The sequence below is a fragment of the Pelodiscus sinensis genome, chromosome 9 (assembly GCF_049634645.1).
Source record: "Pelodiscus sinensis isolate JC-2024 chromosome 9, ASM4963464v1, whole genome shotgun sequence".
In the NCBI taxonomy this organism is placed as follows: Eukaryota; Metazoa; Chordata; order Testudines; family Trionychidae; genus Pelodiscus; species Pelodiscus sinensis.
In genome coordinates this window covers 36,238,607-36,257,201 of record NC_134719.1, presented here as the reverse complement: position 1 = coordinate 36,257,201, position 18,595 = coordinate 36,238,607, and the positions used below count along the sequence as shown (strand labels likewise).

Here is an 18,595-nt window from a genome sequence, read left to right as displayed (position 1 = left end):
TTAAACAAAAGAAACCTGTTTTGTCACCTTTTCACATTTACATTGTCCAGGATATACTATCAGACTCTATCCGTAATTTCACCTACTAATTGGTTACTAACATTTCATAGTGATATTAATGACCAGTGTGTTGTAACATTTAAAAAGATATATTACATGTCATCTTTAAACAAATATGAGGCCTGTATTTGATCTAATGAGTATGTCAGGGCTGGCACATTGCAGACACATAGTGGTAAATCACACATATGCCTCTATATCAGTTGTGCACTGCAAATGACTTTCTTTACACTGTTATTAGTCCTCAACTGTGTGAGAGATCAGACTTTCAGGGAATCTGCACCTAGCCTTGCTAGAATGAACAACATATCCTGGGCACAAAAAAACTCCGGCTACTTTTCTGGTTATATGCAAGTCTGTGGACAGTTACTCATAGTCAGCAGGGACTTGATCTATTTCCATGTATTTTAATGGGTGTTGAATTGGGACTTAAATAAGGTTTCACCGGCTAAGATTTTGAAACAGATTTTGATGTTACACTGGAGTCCTCCTCTTATTCTTCCATGCTAACTTTTCAGATTGCAAAATCTTAGATTCTCTAAGTGTCACAGCATAAAATTTTGCAGTTAACCTTATTGCAAAGCTTCTACTGCTAATGTTTCCCAAAGGATTGGTGAAGACAAAAGTGAACAACACTTCACTTTATCACCATGAATTTCCATTAGTCTTTTAGTATTCTGAGTGTCTTAATTTGGACACAAACACAGCATGTAGAGGCTCACTTGTCTACTTGTTATATCTACTGACATTCTTCTCTTCCATCATCACGTTATTTGGTCAACATATGATTTTAAATTATGACTAGCCAGTGCAATTATGTACAATAAACAATTTTATTTTAACATTTTAGGCACTTGTGTTTTATTGTTATTTTGTATCACAAAGTTAGAAACTGAAAAACTCATTTACATCTACAGTAGTCATGCTATAAAGTTAGATGTTCATTTCAAATTAAAAGTGAGTTAGACTTTTTAAAAGGCCATAACTGAAAAGATGTTTCATGTCTAAGACAGAATGCAACCATGCATACCATTTTCTTGATGCAGTGACCATCCAGAGTCATCATGCCTTAAAATAAAATATTAAAACATGGCTTCACTTTTCCAGTCAACTCAAATTGCCAACTTGAGAGTTTTTATACATTCTGATCTATGAGAGTTATTAAAATACCAGGGTGGATAAAAGTCAATGTTTTTAAAAAGAGAGTTTTAATTGAGATACATCATAGCTCAAAGATACCTCATCATGGAACATGGATTATGAATTCTAATTCATGTAATTTTTAAGAAAAATTGTTACCTGAGTTCCAATAGTTCATGGATTAAGGACCCAATCTTATGGGGTTCTGTATACATTATGTAGGTTAATCTTTCTATTAACACAATGGGACTCAGTGCTCAGTCTAGAACAGTGTTTCCCAAATGGTGTTCTACAGAACCTCTGCAGAGTTCCACAAGTGAAAATAAGGGTTCTGTGAGAAAATTCCATTACAATAACATTTTATGATTTTTTAAAAATAATTAATATTTAAGCATTTGTTAATTTTATTGAAACAATTTTCATTTGTTTGCCACAATAAGTGTCCCTATGTAATGCCAGCTTAGCCAGAGAGTGGGGATGAGCTTCCATACCTCAAGCGTGTTTTTGCACAAGTAAAATGAAAGAACAGAGGGGTTTTTCCGGTGTAGGTATTTCTCCTTTTATGAGAAATAACTCCTTAATGCGCAAGAGCTCTTGCACAAAACAGTGTGTGTGGATGGGGAACAGGTTTTTTTGCGCAAGAAGAGGAAATAGAAAAAAAGCACAGGTGTCCTGGTGGCCATTCTGTAAATAGCAATCAAAGTTTCCTTCGGAGAGAGCATCCATGCAGTCTGGATACTCTCTTGCGCAAAAGCGCATCGCTTTTTCAATGCGCTTTTGCAGTGTGGACACACTCTTGTGCAAGAAGCCAGTAGTGTAGACAGCCTGAGTCGTGAAGAACATGTATTAAGGTCATGACAACCAACAAGAATGCACTTTTATTAGAAAACCATGATTAAATCAAGTCCTTCTGATTAGTGATTTAAATCAGTTTGATTTAAATCAAATCCACCCTGTAAAATAGATTGCCCCAAATTCAAATGGTACTTTTGAAAAATGTTACACCTTTATCCTGAAAATAAATAAGCTAGTATGGATCTTTATATCCACTCAATCTTAACTGACTTGTAAGGTCAGGCCATAACTGCACATAGGTAGTTCATTTAACTTTGTATCTCATAAAATTATACAACTATTTGAAAAGAGTTTTACAAGTAATTTCCTAATGCCTACTCTTATTGTCAGTAGAGATACTGAGCTCACAAAACAATTGTAACTGGGTCAGCCACCTTCCATATGTCCCCTACACTACAGCCTCCTTCTGCTCCTTATAGAACAATCACCCTACTCTCTCCCAAGCAGGGCTCATTCCATAATCAGGGTTGACTAGCACTAGCCCTCTAGCCATTCAGGGGGAAGTCCTTGTTATAATCATCCTACTACCACATCAAAGCAAAAATCAAAAAAATCATAAAACAGTTTCAATCTTGCTTTTTTCCATAAGGATACTTTTACGATTATAATCTTAACCTTTACTATTTAAATCTATTGTAAAATGCTTAATGGAGTAACTCAAATGGAGAAGGTACATAAGAGCAACTTTGAAATGGCAAGTTATAAGGTGTTCAAAAATGTATTTATCTTTAATTATACTAAGCTTGTATTTTAAAGCATATTTCTTAATTATAATGCATAGTCACTTTATTGCTGATTTTTAAAAGTTATTTAATAACAAGCGTAATAGCTCTTTCTAGCTGTACAAGTTAAAGAACCAACTTCATAAGCATATATATATATGAAAACATAAGAATGAAACCAAATATCTTGAAAATATACTTTAATTACAGGATAACAGGAGATGATACAATTCTAATTGAATCTCAGAGAAAAGGAACAGTGATTTTTTTCCCCCACCATCTTTCATATTTGACCTGACAGTTCTAATTAGCATTAAACTCAGCAATTCCTTGTCAAGAGTCAATGCACAGTCAAAAACATTATCTCTGCGTAACATGTTAATTGACTTGTTTCTTGCAAATAGATGTTTTCTAGCATATTGCTGCAGAGCAGCTTTAAAGATATTCTCCAACGAATATTTCATTTTATCGTCTTGCTTTTTACAGTCAACTGCTGTTATACTCAAAGATTTCAATGTTTTATCAGAAATTTATTTTAACAAAGCAGGCACAAATTCAGAGAAAAGCTCAGTTAGTCCTGCAGCTTCAAATTCCTTTTGTAGCTCATCCAAAGTTGAATATTCTTTGACTTCAAATCCCTGAAACCTACATTGTACAAAAAAAAACCACATTAATATGCCTAGATTTGTCACAATGTAATTATCAATTCAGTTGCTTTTCTGTCGGCAATAATACTAAATTATACCTTTTTTGCTCTGTCTGTACTTTTGTTTCACTCAGTACACTAATCATTTTCTCTCTGCATTTCTTTCCGCTTGAGTCCACATCTACCTTACAGGTTTTCTGAAGAATCAAGTATTCCTATATGACAAAAAAATCAGAGTATGAAATGTCAACTATAACATCTCGGCAGTTTAGTTAAAGATCTATTCTAAATGCAAAGAGTCTGTTTCAGAACATTCTAAACAAACTTGGAAAGTGCTCACCCCAGTTATAGTGCCTGATGGAACTTGACAAGATTACTCACAGTGCTTAAAATTAAGCACATTCTAAGTGCTCTGGCAGAATCTAGCTTTATAAAGGAAAACACTGTTCTAGCATATCTAGGTCAAATACTGGACCCCCCAAGTTACTAGGAGTTCTATAAATGTGGATCCAAGAAGCTTAGACCCCAAAAGTATTTATTATAAGCTCATGGTATTCTGAGCACAGGCAGTCCCCGGGTTACGTACAAGATAGGGACTGTAGGTTTGTTCTTAAGTTGAATCTGTATGTAAGTCGGAACTGGCGTCCAGATTCAGCCGCTGCTGAAACTGACCGCCAGTTCTGACTTACATACAGAATCAACTTAAGAACCCCAAGCGTCCCCAAGTCAGCAGCTGCTGAAACTGATCAGCAGCTGATTCCAGGAAGCCCGGGGCAGAGCAACTCTGCCTCGGGCTTCCTGTAGTCAGCGCTGGTCAGTTTCAGCAGCGGCTAAATCAGGACGCCTGGGGCAGAGCAGCTGGGGTGCTGCTGGGTTGCTCCAGTAGCACCGCTCCTCGGCGCTACTGGACCAACCCAGCAGCACCCCAGCTGCTCTGCCCCAGGCGTCCTGATTCAGCTGCTGCTGAAACTGACCAGCAGCGGCTGAATCAGGACCAGAGCAGCTGGGGTGCTGCTGGGTTGGTCCAGTAGCGCCCAGAGTGGCGCTGCGGGACCAACCGGCAGCACCCCAGCTGCTCTGCCACAGGCGTCCGGAGAAAAGCCTAGTCTGCTGGGGGGGGGGCGTACTAGCTGCACCCCCTCCATCCGAGCAGACCAGGAAGACGCGGGCGGCGGACCGAGACGCACCGCGGTCCCGCTGCCTGAGTCCTCCGTGGCTTTGCCCCCCATCTCCCTGGTCTGCTGGAGACCAGCAGACCAGGGAGACGGGGAGCAAAGCCTCTGAGGACGCCGGCAGCGGGACAGCCGCGGGGCGTCTGGGCTGTCCCGCTGCCGGCTTTCCCCGTGGCTTTTGCAAAGCTATTGAGGATAGCCAGGATTTCAAATACAGCTGCTCTCTAACTCCAACAGCTTCCAAATGCTATGCCTTCAGCTGAAGCATGACTGGGTTGAGATGGCAAGTGCATCTATTGTCCTGGGTTATTAGTTTATGTATCAAGGAAGGTAGAGAGGTTAGACTGATAGTTGCAGAAGCATCAGATACCAGACTTGTCAAACTCAAGCTTGCACTTGTGTTTTGTCTGGTCTGGTCAACACTCCAGGTAAGAGGGGAATCAGGGGAATGTGTGCTATACGACTCCCAACCTTGTATAAAATGTCACCCATAGACTCCAGGCTACAACATCCCTAGAACAACTCTTTGTACTTGTGGTTCAGATGGGAGACAAACAGGTCTATGGATGGAGGAGCCACACCTGGAACACCAACCACAGAGTGATGTCATGCAGCTCCCACTTATGTACAGCAGAGAAATCTCTTCTCAGAGAATTTGCCAGGTGTTATGGATTGCTAGGAGGTAGACAGCAATTAGAGTAATCTGCAAGAGAATTCACCAGTCCCAAAGGTGAACGACCTCTGTGCAGTGCACAGCTGTGAAGAGTGTGCTTGTTGATAGAATAGCCTGCTGTCATGTTATCCAACAGTATTTGGATTGACTACCTGCAGATACAAAAAAGGTAGTCAATACACTGAAGTGATGCAAAGACCTCTAAGGGGATCAGGTTCTTCAGGCAACCTCACTCTCCAGAGGTGCACCTCCAAATGAAGTGGGATGCAGCGATGGTGACAGGCCTTACTGGAAGCAGTAGGTTCCATTATGTATATCTTTGTTCTGTCCTTCCAGAAAATAAGGAAGGCTAAGGCCCTTTGGAATGGGGCCCTTCATCCTCTCTCTTCTTATATATAAGATAGTACTTTAAGTAGAATCCCTTACCCCATTTTCATGGAGGTACTAGTTCAAAGAGCCATTTTCCCTCATGCAGAAGAATCATCTTGTGAGAGGGGTCCCTGAACGAGGATGGGGGAATAGGATGAGGTTGGGAAGGGAAGAGATCTGGAGGTGGGGAAGCAGAAATCTTTCAACCACCTAGAACTATAGAAGAAGAGTCACATCTACCTTCTTCAAGCAGTCATATAGGGGGTCTCCCTACTAAGAGGTTGCTCCTACCTTCATGGATTGCTCCATGAAGAACTTGCTGCACCAACTTTTCCTGGACTACTTAGCTCCACTCAGGAATAAGCTGTAAATACTGTACCTAGAAGGGATGTTCATTTTCTCCAGGCAGTACAGAAATCTGTTGTGATAGTCTGTGACTTAGAATGGTTTGTAACACCTTTAACACTTAGCCTACTCCCCACAACTGTAAGATCAGGGCAGATACAAAAAACAGCTCCTCAACCCAGAGGGGGATTCACAAGGGAACCAATCCATAGAACTCTCTTTTAATTAACTAAATTAAAACATTTAAAGTATTTTGAACTATTTACAAGAAAAAGCTAAAGTAGTCACTATAGACACTGAAGCTCCATCCATTTAGCAAGAAGGAACTAAAATGGTGGTGGTCTGGCAACCCCTTTTATTCTGTTAGTGAAAAGCACAAGAGCTGTGGTGTATGCACAGACCACCTGGTCACTGCTACAGAAACATCCCCAGTCTACAGTGTATGCACAACCTGGAGGAACTACACATAAAGGCAATCAATCAAAGAAATAATAGCTCCATTCTGTTGAGTGTAAGTCTATATTTTAAGGGGTTGTTTACATTTCACAGATATCATGATCTCATATAGTCATTTTATATCATACTAGAAGATAACTCAATTATTGTATTTTGTAAAATAAAATGAAAATATACATGCTTCATTTAAATCATTGCTCTCATGTGGGGCATGGGAATGCAGGTTGCCCTGGGGACAAAGGACTACACAAGTCTCTTTTCTTTATGGTTTTATGAGAAGAAATCCCATTCCAGGCACATCCCATTGTCCTGGCAAAATCAAATGATTACTTTGCTTTAAGTTATGATAAGAGGAAGCTGTATATGAAATGTTGTGGCCCTAGATAATACCATTTAGGAGGAGTTCTTGAAGAAACAGACAAAACACACAGATACACAGACAGACAAAGTCTCTCAAATATATAATAGATTCCTCCCTCACCCATATCAATGGGAGAAAATAACTCTAAGATTTGATCAAAACACAATATATATTTTGTAATTTTCCAGTCATTTTAAAATATCCACCATTTCTGCCCCTACCACTACAAACTATTGGCCTGACTAAATGCTTTTTTACTTCATTTTTTAAAAAACACAGAATTTATAATCCAAGATTTTTCAGATTAGTGATGAAGAAAGATGATGTAAAGACGGTTACTGAAAGAATATTTGAGCGAGAGGGCTTACAGGAATAAAGACTGCTCTGGGCCTATGTACAGCCCTACTCATCAATCAACCTGCTTCCAAAATTGGTAATGGTAGAAAAACAAACACAGGGTATTCTATTCAGATACATAGCTCTCACAGTAAATCAAAAGGAGTCATCAACAGTCAACGTTTTTTCACCTTAATGCTGGATCTTTCTCCTTGCAGAAGAATCAGTATCACCTTGCCCATAAACATCAGTCTTCCAGTCAGCCTTAGATCTGAAGTCCATTTTTCCACAGTTTTGACATATTTAGCTTTAGCTCTCATGTGATCTAAATGCAAAAGGACAATCCATAGACCATCCTCTGTACTTATGCATCTTGACAAAGTACTTGTTTCACTGCCATTTGAAGTTTCTGATTTCCCAATGATGTGCTTAAGATTCTGTTGTATCCAGAGGACTAGCTTATGTAACATGGGTTCAGAAAGATGCCTCTTGGCTTGCTCAAGTAATCTTTCTTTCACATCTTTACACTGCACCCTTGTAAGCTGTTCTGAATGAATGGAGATATTCGGCAGGCTTGAGGGATAACTGACCGGCAAGTGAAATGACAGCTTTAACAGTATATCTGAATCCAAAAGTCCTTTCACGCTGATTTGAATTCGTAATGTGATTCCATCTGTCTCTGGAAAGCATCCAAAAATAATAATAAACTGCATGTAATTTATAAACTTCAGTAGCACACAAGTTAATAGATTTCTCACTTTAGAAATTCAAGCAACTGATATTCTTCACAGAAAATTTATGATGTTTCTTACCATTCATGTCTTAAACTATGTCTCCAGCTCACATGGACTCTCAAATGAAGTGTTTGCATTCCATAGTAGAAGGAAAGTTACTAACATATTCTAAACAGAGACACAATTTTTTGCTCCTTTTAAGCCTTGACATATCAATAACATAAAGGATTTTCTCACAAGTAAAAAATTTGTACCTAAGGAGTAACAATTAGGGATGTAAAAAGTAGTTTAGAATGTAACCATGTAACTGCTAAAAATACTAGCAATTACTAACACTGCAGGCTCTGCAGTATAAAACTCCATTGTTAGTTCTGCAATAGAACCCTTCCCAGGAACAAGGCCAGGAGACCCTGCTGGTCCTGCTCCCGGGGAGCCAGTTTGTAACATGCAGTGAGGGGATGGCGGTTCGCCAAGGACAGGGTGCTCCAGTCAGCTGTAGAAGCCCCTGCCTGCGGTGGGCCCCTACGGTTGAAGCAGCCCTCTGCCTGGGGCTGGCAGGGAGCAGAACCGGTGAGCCTCACCCATTAGCCATTTACACCCATCCAAAGGTTCTGAAGGACAAATTTTATGCAGCTATACTTAAGCAAAACTATAGGGTGAAGGAAGGAGGGGTGCTCTTGCCACAGATAGGGGCTGCCTGTGCTAGGCCCCACGTGGCTGAAGCAGCCCTCTGCCCGGTGTGGGCAATGAGCTGCTCCAGCCCCTACCAATTACAGTAACTGGAACCGGTTAGCCTCCCATTAAGGGTGAAGCTCACAGGTTAACCATTTATATCCACCGTTCATTGTGGGTAATAAAACTTCTGAAGGCCAAATTCTATGCAGCTATACCTATGCAAAACTATAACTCCAGTGGAGTTGGACAGTTAGGCACCCAAACAGCCTTAATTCTGTTCTGTAGTGACACCATAAGAAAACAATATTGAACAGATCTTTAAAAATCAATGTAATTTCCTCTGGACTGACAAACTCTAAAATACCTTCATATAATCATATGACTGTTGGTGGATGACACAAGAGGGATTAGTTAAGGTTGTTTGGATGTCCTGTGTGTTTCTATATCTTAATGGCTGCGTCTAGACTGGCAAGTTTTTCCACAAAAGCATCTGCTTTTGCACAAAAACTTGCCAGCTGTCCACAATGGCCGCTTGATTTTGCGCAAAAGCACTGACGTTCTACTGTCCAAAATCAGTGCTTCTTGCATAAATGCTTTGACGTTCCCGTTCGGGCAAAAGCCCTTTTCCGGAAATGTTTTTGCGCAAGAGGGCCAGTGTAGACAGCTAAAAACAGTTTTGCGCATGCAGGGCCTCCTCCTCCTGCCACAGGTCCAGGAGTGCCTCCAGCTCCCCCAAGGACCAGGATGAGGCCCTTCTTTTTTGGCCCCTTGGGGCCTCCTGTGCTGGGGGTGCGGGTGGTTGCTCCCCCCTGGAGCTGCGCAAATCATTTGCGCAAGAGGGCTTTTTCCTGAAAGGGAACGTCAAAGTATTTGCGCAAGAAGCACTGATTTCGGACAGTAGGAAGTCAGTGCTCTTGCGCAAATTCTAGCAGCCAGTGTAGACAGTCGGCAAGTTTTTGCACAAAAGCAGTTGCTTTTGCGCAAAATCTTGCCAGTCTAGAAGCACCCAGTGTATTTGACATACCAGTATTACTAGCAGGGTTTTAAAAAATGCTTGTGGGCATTAAAGGCCAAATTTAGTATTTATTTAGGCACCTAACTCCGATTTAACAGCCCGGTACTCATTCACTTTCAAAGGGACTCTCTTGAAAATCCCAGCCTTTACAGTTATTTAGAAGCAAATTTGGTGTTCATGAAAGATGCCGTTTAAGAACAGACTAAAGTTTCCAGATCTATGCTTAGTGTAGACACATATCCAGGGTCTTCTTCTATAAGCAGCAGCCTACCGGCCTTGCCGTTGTTCCCCACAACCCTGACAATGGACTTCAACCCTTACTTAGAGGCTACGTCTACACTGCAATTTTTTGCGGCAGAAAATATGCTAATGAGGTACTCATTAGCATGATTCGCAATGTCATTAGTATATTTTCTGCCGATTCTTTTGCGCAAGGGGTTTTTGTGCAAAAAGAAGCAGTGTAGCCGCTTCCGATTTGCACACCCCCCCCTCGGAGAGGTATAAGCAGGTATTTGCGCAAGAGGGCTTGTCAAATCACTGAATCTACTTGCCCATGGCAAGTAGATTTCAGTCGGTTGCCCTGTTCACAGGCAGCATGCACATGCGCAATGCAGGTCTTGCGCATGCACAGCGCAGGGCTGGCGAGTAGGTTTCGCCGTCGTTTGTCAAGCCCTGGGTATAATGATCTTGTAAAACGGAAGCAGCTACAATGCTTCTCTAATGAGTCCCTCATTAGCATATTTTCTGCCACAAAAAGCTGCCGTGTAGACAAAGCCAGAGACTGCTTCACAGGGTAAGAGCTAGTTCAGAATCATTCCCATTCAGTCCTGGGCCTCACTGCTGAAACTGCCCATTATTATTACTGTTGTTATTATTACTATTACTATTATTATTATTAATAGGGGGAATATTATTTGTTTTATAATAGCACTAGCTAAGGCTCTGGATATACACATACACACAGGACAAACCCTGCCCTGAAGAGTTTATGGTCTAAATACTATAATGTGAAATTATAGCATAAATTATATTAGCATGATATTAACATGATAGCATAAATTATATTGTTATATCATGTGCCGAAAGTGTCCGTCTGCTATGTACATTGGACAAACATCTCAGACACTTCGCCAAAGGATTAATGCCCACAAAACAGATATCAGACAAGATCACAAAGAAAAAACAGTTTCTTGCCATTTTAACCAGAAAGGACACTCTCTCAATGACTTAACCTCCTGCATTCTGCTACAAAGACCTTTTACATCTGCACTTGAAAGGGAATCCTCTGAACTGTCATTCATGTTAAAATTCAACACTCTCCGAGAAGGAATGAACAAACACTCAAACTATCTTACCCATTACCAAGATAGCTTCCCCAATTATCACCTCTGATACCATTAGCTCACAAACATCCCACTCTCCCCACCTCTAATATCATCAATTCACAGACACTTACCTTCCTTCCTTCTGCCCCCCCCCCCCCCCCCCCCCGCATTCCCCTCCTGTTCTGAAATGTGATTTGTCCTTTTCATATGTGTTCATTTTTTTTTAATTGTATCCTTTGGTATATATGGTTGTGACTATTTTCTTCCACTATTTGATCTGAGGAAGTGGGTCTGGCCCATGAAAGCTCATCATCTAATAAACCATCTTGTTAGTCTTTAAAGTGCTACATTGTCCTGCATTTTGCTTCAGCTACCCCAGACTAACACGGCTACATTTCTATCACCTTTACAAATAGACTCTACAGAAACTATCCCTATGTTCCCACAAACTAAAGCACCTGAGTTTACTTCATAGAAAACTATGATCTCTGAAACAGAAGTGGCATATTACCATTCTGATGATATTTAACGTGTTACTAAAACTGAACCTAGTACAGTTGGTCTTTTAAACACATCTTTCCTTTCCTTTCGCACATACCCTCAGCATGCTTATCATCAGTAAATTCAGTTCTAGCATACTTGAGGCTTTTTTTATGGTCCACCTCAGCAAAAGAGATCCTCTCCTCTTCTGTCAAAAAACATTGTCTGCAACACATGTTCCATTTTTGACTCAGAAAGTACCTGCAAAAGTACAAGCTTTGAATGTGTAAATATATTTTTATTGTAAGACAGCTAAACAAACTAGAAAGAGGGTGGATTAACTAGTAAATTATTTAATTCTATCTGTAATACTAATCCTTCCAAAAAGGCTTATCAAGTAAGAGACATACTGTAATTAGCTCATTTAAATTAATCATTACACCATTTTAATAAAACATCTTTTGCATCTTGAGCATATCATTGTTAAACCTTGGAAAGCTGAAGTTTTTAGCCTGCAAAGAGATGTGCAAGAGCTTCTTCTTTCATCTTCCAAAACCATGAGTCCTTAAAAGGCCCCTTTCTGACCATGTGAATCTACCCAGGAATAACCCTATATTTCTCAGAGATCACATCATTTAACACAGCAACTTTAAAGTAAAGTGCCTCTCTGCACAGTTTATTAATGACAAGTTGTATTATCAGGGAAAATTAAGCAGGAGCAAATAACATTACAAATAACAATAATTAGATAATAACAACATAAAGTAGTTGCAATACCTCAGTTTTCACAAACTCAGGAGCTACGTCTAGACTAGCATGATTTTCCGCAAATGCTTTTAACGGAAAAGTTTTCCGTTAAAAGCATTTGCGGAAAAGAGCGTCTAGATTGGCACGGACGCTTTTCCGCAAAAGCAATTTTTGCAGAAAAGCGTCCGTGCCAATCTAAATGCGCTTTTCCACAAAAAAACCTCGATGGCCATTTTCGCGATTGGGGCTTTTTTGCGCAAAATAAGTCTGAGCTGTCTACACTGGCCCTTTTGTGCAAAAGCTTTTGTGCAAAAGGACTTTTGCCCAAATGGGAGCAGCATAGTATTTCCGCAAGAAGCACTGATTTCAGACAGTAGGAAGTCAGTGTTCTTGCGGAAATTCAAGCAGCCAGTGTAGACAGCTGGCAAGTTTTTCCGCAAAAGCAGCTGATTTTGCGGAAAAACTTGCCAGTCTAGACGTAGCCAGGGATTCTGCATCTCTAATGCAAAAGAGTGGGAAATTCTCTGCAAAATCAATTACAAAGTAATGTCCACACCCAAAGCATTTTTCAGATTCCAGTGGAGAATGCTATTCATCATTCAGACAAATAAGAAACCAATGGATCATAAAGACAGTTTAGTAAAAAACCATGCAAAGTCATATTATAGTGTGGTAATTTAAATATAGTATGTTCATTTATACTCATTGTATTTCATACTATGTTCTAGAAAGGGGGTTGAGCCTTCTACATTTAATCATCTATGAACAGCTGAGGCCACCCTTTCTATATATGAAAAAGTACAACTCCTTTAATAGAATTCAAGAAATATATTTGAGAGAAAAATATGGGAAAGTTTGTATTTTAATATAATACCCCACTAAGGTAGTTAACTATAGTCTGGATACTACAGCTTAAAATCATGCTTGGAATCATTTTTCTAAAATATCCAGTTTTTGTTTAATAAAAATTAAACTTGTTTCAGTTTAAAATGTTTTTTTAGCTAAGACATCTTAAAACCATGACTTTTAACTCAAGTCTAGGAAAACCATAATGTGTGTCATGTTAGAGGGACCTAGTCACAATACAATGCTATTTTGTAGTGTAAGCAGATCATTAAAAGTGCCCCTGAATAATGCCATGCTTTGGCTGTCTAAGATTGTGTATAAACAACCACTGAAATAATTCAATCATTTTAAATCACATCTTCTGTTGTTTTGGTGCATCTACATGTGGATATGCATTTCATAATAAAGTGCCTTACTTTAATTTAGCTTAAGTTAATACCTTACTGAAGGGGTGGGGAACCTCAGCCTAGGGGCCACATGTGGCCCCCAGCTTGACTGGATCTGGCCCCCAAGGCTTAGAAGCTCCCTGCACCAGCATTGAGAGGCCGGTGCTGGCACCGCAGCCCCCCATGCTGTCCCACTGCAGGGCTGGCGCACACAAAATATACCAGACTGGGCCCACCTAGGCTTTGGTGTGTGAGGGAGTGTCTTTCTCCTTCTCAGTCAGGGGCCATGTCAGTGAGGGGCTTTTTTGTTCTTTTCCCTCACCTGTGTGTGGCCCTCGACTGACTTTTCTATGGTTCAGTGGCCCTTGACTCAAAAAAGGTTTCCCACCCCTTCCCTACCGGTTTAAGTTAACAAACAAAGGCAGTGAGTGAGTGAGGTAATATCTTTTATATCTTCTAAAGGCAAGCTGCTAGCTGGCCATGAGACACTTTGTATACCTGCACCTCTGCAAATACATGTGATCGCCTTTCCCAATGAATGGGAGTTGCAAATCATGGCCAATGGGAACTGCGACTGCCCATACCTGCAGAGGCACAGGTAAACAAAGTGTCTCATGGCGAGCTAGCAGCTTGCCCTCACAAACCGTGACCCAGAGTTTGAAAACTCCTGTATTAATGGACCATCTTCTGTTGGTGGAAGAAATAAGCATTCAAGCTACATAGAGCTCTTCTTATAGAAACTTGTACCAAGATAACAAAGGCATGAATTAAAAATGATTAAGTTATTTCAGTCCCAGTATGCTTGTAGATACACCCTAAGACTTGATTATGGTCTGGGGATAAAGCTATAGTCTTTTTTAAACTGGGTCCTGCAACTCTGATTGTAACTTTAGTGTAGGCTCCTTTAGATGACTCCAACAGCATAAAGGGATCTTCACTTGGGTAAAAATGGCCCCCTAAGAATATCCTATACGAAGGGGCCACCTTGGCTGGTTTAACAGAACTAATGTAATGGTTCTACATTCACTCTGCTCCCAGCCTCCAACATATTAGGGGGCCTGACCCGAATGCCTCACACCATGACTATCCTCTGCTTCCCCAGAACCCATAGGCTGCTCTGGGAAGCAGAGCATAAATGACAGAAGTCCTGAGAATGGTATAAATTACACTAAACAGGCCTCATACAGTTCAAGAATACAGGGAACACAACAAGGATGTGAATGACTAGTCAACTATCTGATAAGCTAGTCAACTAGTTGATTCCCCACCCACACACACTTGCTGCCTCTATCAGAAAGAGGCAGCAAGGGGGGGCAAAGAGCAATGGTGCTTCAAAACGGTTGCACCATGTGGAGCCTAGGGTCAGCTGGGGACTCCCCCGCTTACCCAGGGCTCCATGCAGTGCTGCAGCTTTGAAATACCGCAGGGAGCATGGGCGAGTGGAGGACTACTTGAGACCCCCGCTGGCCCTGTGCTCCTCACTGCGCTTTTGCCTTTGAAGTGTAGCAACAACCACAGAGCTGTTACTACACTTCAAAGGCAAAGGTACCCTTATCGACTAATCAAATGGTTGATGTAAATTGCATCAACTATTTGATTAGCCAATTAATCAAAATTTTGCATCTCTAGAACACAAACATGCAGAAAGCCACATTTGATTCCTGCACCAAGCGCCGGACAGGAGTGACTGAGATTCAGGCTGCAGGTGTGTACTGACAACTACTGCCTACTAAACATTATACAACCCTATGTGGCCTCCAAGCCTTTCTACTTATCGGAAGCATAACTGCTTATCAGGTTAGTTACATTTTTCTACTGGCAGGTAACAACTTCCGATTGTGTCATTCACCTAGTATTATTTGCTGAATGCAGTGTCAATGCCGGGAACTGGAGGAGATAGCAAATTGTGACAGGAGAGTGATACCCATTAGGATTTACCCAGTGCCAAAGATGCAAACTGTGAAGATACATGGTGGGAAACTGACAGGTAAGAGACATCTTTGCTACCACTAATAAAAGGTAAGAGATTAAAGGAGTTACTTACTATCACAATTTTTGTGATGGGAAAGCATGCAAAAATAGATAATGCTGTCAGAATTTGCTATAGGATGCAAATTCTGATTGTGAAGCATTTTTATAATGCTACTGACCAGAGAGGCTAAGAGTTTCTCCAGCAAATTGGAAGCATATTTAATGTGCATTACCACTGTTTAGTAGTCTAAGAGCAAACTTCAGTAAAGTACCACAGAGGAGTTTAAGTTCTTCAAGAGGCGGTGGGCAGCAGAAAAGAATGCTTAGCTCAGCTCACAGGCAGATGCTGGGAGGCAGGCAAGATGCAAAGGTAGTGCTTACTGTGAGCATACATTATTGAAAAAGTTTTTAATTTTCATAGATATTAGAGACCTCTTAGATCATCCAGTCTATTGCCCTGACAGCACAGATCTGCAGAGAAAATTCATTCAATATTAAACGAATACTACATCCAATAAAAAAAACCAACAATGTTGGGAAAATCATTAAGGGATATAGAACAGCATCCTGTTGAGAAGAGATTAAAAAGATTGGGATTGTTCAGCCTAGAAGACACAGCAAAAAGAGGGTATGATAGAGGTTTATAAACTCATGAATGGTATGGATTAAGTAAATAAGGAAGTGTTTCATGCTGTCACAAAGCAGGAATCAGGGATCATTCAATTAAATTAATAGGCAGCAGGTTTAAATCATTCAGAAGTATGTCTTTACACAACACAGTCAAGCTGTGGAATTAATTTCTAAGGGATAAAGGCAAAACATAACTGAGTTTTTAAAAAGAAATAAAAAAGTTACCAGAGGACAGATGTGCTACTAGTCTATTTGTTGGTTTTTTAAGTTTTTCCAACAATGGCAGTTAGCCAACACTGCCAAGAACACAACCCAAGCTCTGGGTGTCCTGACCCTCTACTTGCCAGAAGATGGATCACTTTGCAACTATTCCGTTCTTTTTTTTTTTTTTCAGTTCATTGAAGCACCTGGTGCCAGCCACAGGCAGACGTCAGGATACTGGGGTAGAGGGCCCACAGGTCCGACCCAGTATGGCTGACTTTGTAAACCACAGAACAGCAGGGAGTTAAAAGGAACAAGGTGCCAATTTTCCAGGGAAGAAAACGCCCAAGTTGTCCGGCAATGCATCCACAAGACCAGCATGGGACCCGTGAATTCAGGGCACTTGACAAGTCTCCCTAGGCCCGGGGGGGAAAGGAGGCGGCGCCGCGCCAAATACGGACTAGATCAGACACTCGCCGCCTTTGCCCCATGCACCTTCACTGACCCGCTCACCACCCGCCGCGGCAACTCATGGAAACCTCCGCAGACCGGTCCAAGCGCTCACGCGCCAGGTGTGCCGGGGGGGGGGCGGACTCAGCCGAGGAAGCGCTGCCTAGTGGGCAGGGGCTACTGGCTGCTCGGCCTTGGGCCACGGGGCATCTCTGCAGGGAGGCGATCGGAGATAAGCGCGGGCGGGCGGCGGCTACAGCCACCGCGACAGTCACCTGAGGCCGCCAGCACCGCGCACTCGTCCGGCTGGCAGTAAATAGCCCTCAGGGCCGAGAGCTCTTCCAGGGCCTCCGCCGACATGGCGCGCGCCGGCCGCTACCGAGCGCTGCGCCGCCGGGCACAGGCCGCTTCGCTTCCCCTTCCGCCCTGGCTCCCAGCGCCCGCGGGGGGCTTCCAAGGCAACAGGCTCCCTGGCCGCCCTGCCCCCTCCTTGGCCCTTCTTTGGGACAAGCCCTGTGGGTTAACCCCACTCTGGGCACCGTGAGCCACAGGCCTTGGCCGGCTCCCCTCGCAGCTGAGCTGCTCCGTGAATCCGGCAGCCAGCAGCACCCAACAGTTGCCTGTAGCAGCGCCACTCCCGGAGTCAGGGTGCGTTTACACTGCATGGCTTATCTCGAAATAAGCTACACACAGGCTGGCTGCGTCTAGATTGGCATGATTTTCTGGAAATGCTTTTAACGGAAAAGTTTTCCGTTAAAAGCATTTTCGGAAAAGAACATCTAGATTGGCACGGACGCTTTTCTGCAAAAGCACTTTTTGCAGAAAAGCATCCGTGCCAATCTAGACGCACTGTTCCGCAAAAAAGCCCCGATCGCCATTTTTGCGATCGGGGCTTTTTTTGCGGAAAACAAATCTGAGCTGGCCACACAGGCCCTTTTACGTAAAAGCTTTGCGCAAAAGGGAATTTTGCCTGAATGGGAGCAGAATAGTATTTCAGCAAGAAGCACTGATTTCTTACAGTAGAAAGTCAGTGCTTTTGTGGAAATTCAAGCAGCTAGTGTAGACAGCTGGCAAGTTTTTCAGGAAAAGCAGCTGTTTTTCCAGAAAAACTGGTCAGTCTAGACACAGTAGCCTTTTTTCAAAAAAACTTCACTTGCATCTAGACTACAGCCGCGTTCTTTCAAAATTAAATCCTCATTTCACGAGGAAGAATGCCTTTTTTTGAAAGTGTTCTTTCGAAAAAAGGCGTTCTTGAATGCAAACAGGGCTTTTTCGATACAGAGCATCCAGACTGCCTGGGTGCTCTCTTTTGAAAAAGCGGCTCACTTTTTCGAAAGAGGCTTGCAGTCTAGATGTAGCCATATTGAGCTATGTCAATTCTGTAACTTATTTCAAAATAAGGAGCATCTATACAGCACTTATTTCAAAATAGAGCACTCTTCCTCCCACTTTCTTTACTCCTTGTAGAGCTGGCAGATACTTTCACAAAAAAAATCCCTAACATGGCAGGAAAAATATTGATTGAGCAAAGCAAAAAACGGGGAACCAAAGTTGCTAAGCAAAAAAGAAAAAAAAAAGAAAGGTCACTGAGCCTTTAAAAATCCCCTTGCTCCTCACTCCCCTGACCCCCACCAGATGCAGCAGAGGAAGAATGTCCCTGCCGGCCTTCCATAAAAAAAACCCCAAACAACAGAAAATACCGGACATATTTTCTGCTGTTGTTTTTTACTGGAGAGGGGCCACAAATACTGGTCTGTACAGGCAAAAACTGGACACCTAGCAACCCTAATTCCTTGTATAGGGAGGGTTACAAGAATCGGAGTAAGAAGGCCTCCAGCTTAACAGTATTTTGACACTATTTCAAAATAACTGCCTGCAATGTAGATGCAAACTACGTTATTTTGGAATAGTGCTAGTTATTTCGAAACAGTGTTCCAGTGTAAATGTACCATTAGTATCTAATGTTGGGTGAGTTGATTTTCTCCTTCAGCTGTTCCACA

At 41.8% G+C, this 18,595-nt stretch overlaps 1 protein-coding gene across 2 annotated transcripts; it reads right to left on the bottom strand.

Annotated features, from left to right (window-relative positions):
- Nucleotides 1-2,962: 2,962 nt before the first annotated feature.
- Nucleotides 2,963-17,031, bottom strand: RWDD3 (RWD domain containing 3). 2 transcript variants are annotated; one of them, XM_075936586.1, is made up of 5 exons: nucleotides 16,871-16,988; nucleotides 7,948-8,037; nucleotides 7,327-7,814; nucleotides 3,523-3,638; nucleotides 2,963-3,422 (listed from the first exon to the last, which is right to left on the bottom strand). In XM_075936586.1, the coding sequence occupies exons 2-5, from the start codon at nucleotides 7,952-7,954 to the stop codon at nucleotides 3,308-3,310; spliced, it is 726 nt and encodes a 241-aa protein (XP_075792701.1). In that variant the 5' UTR covers nucleotides 7,955-8,037; nucleotides 16,871-16,988; the 3' UTR covers nucleotides 2,963-3,307. The 2 variants fall into 2 exon arrangements, with proteins under 2 accessions (XP_075792701.1, XP_075792700.1); XM_075936585.1 differs by lacking the exon at nucleotides 7,948-8,037 and having other exon boundaries at nucleotides 16,871-17,031.
- Between the last annotated feature and the right edge of the window lie 1,564 nt (nucleotides 17,032-18,595).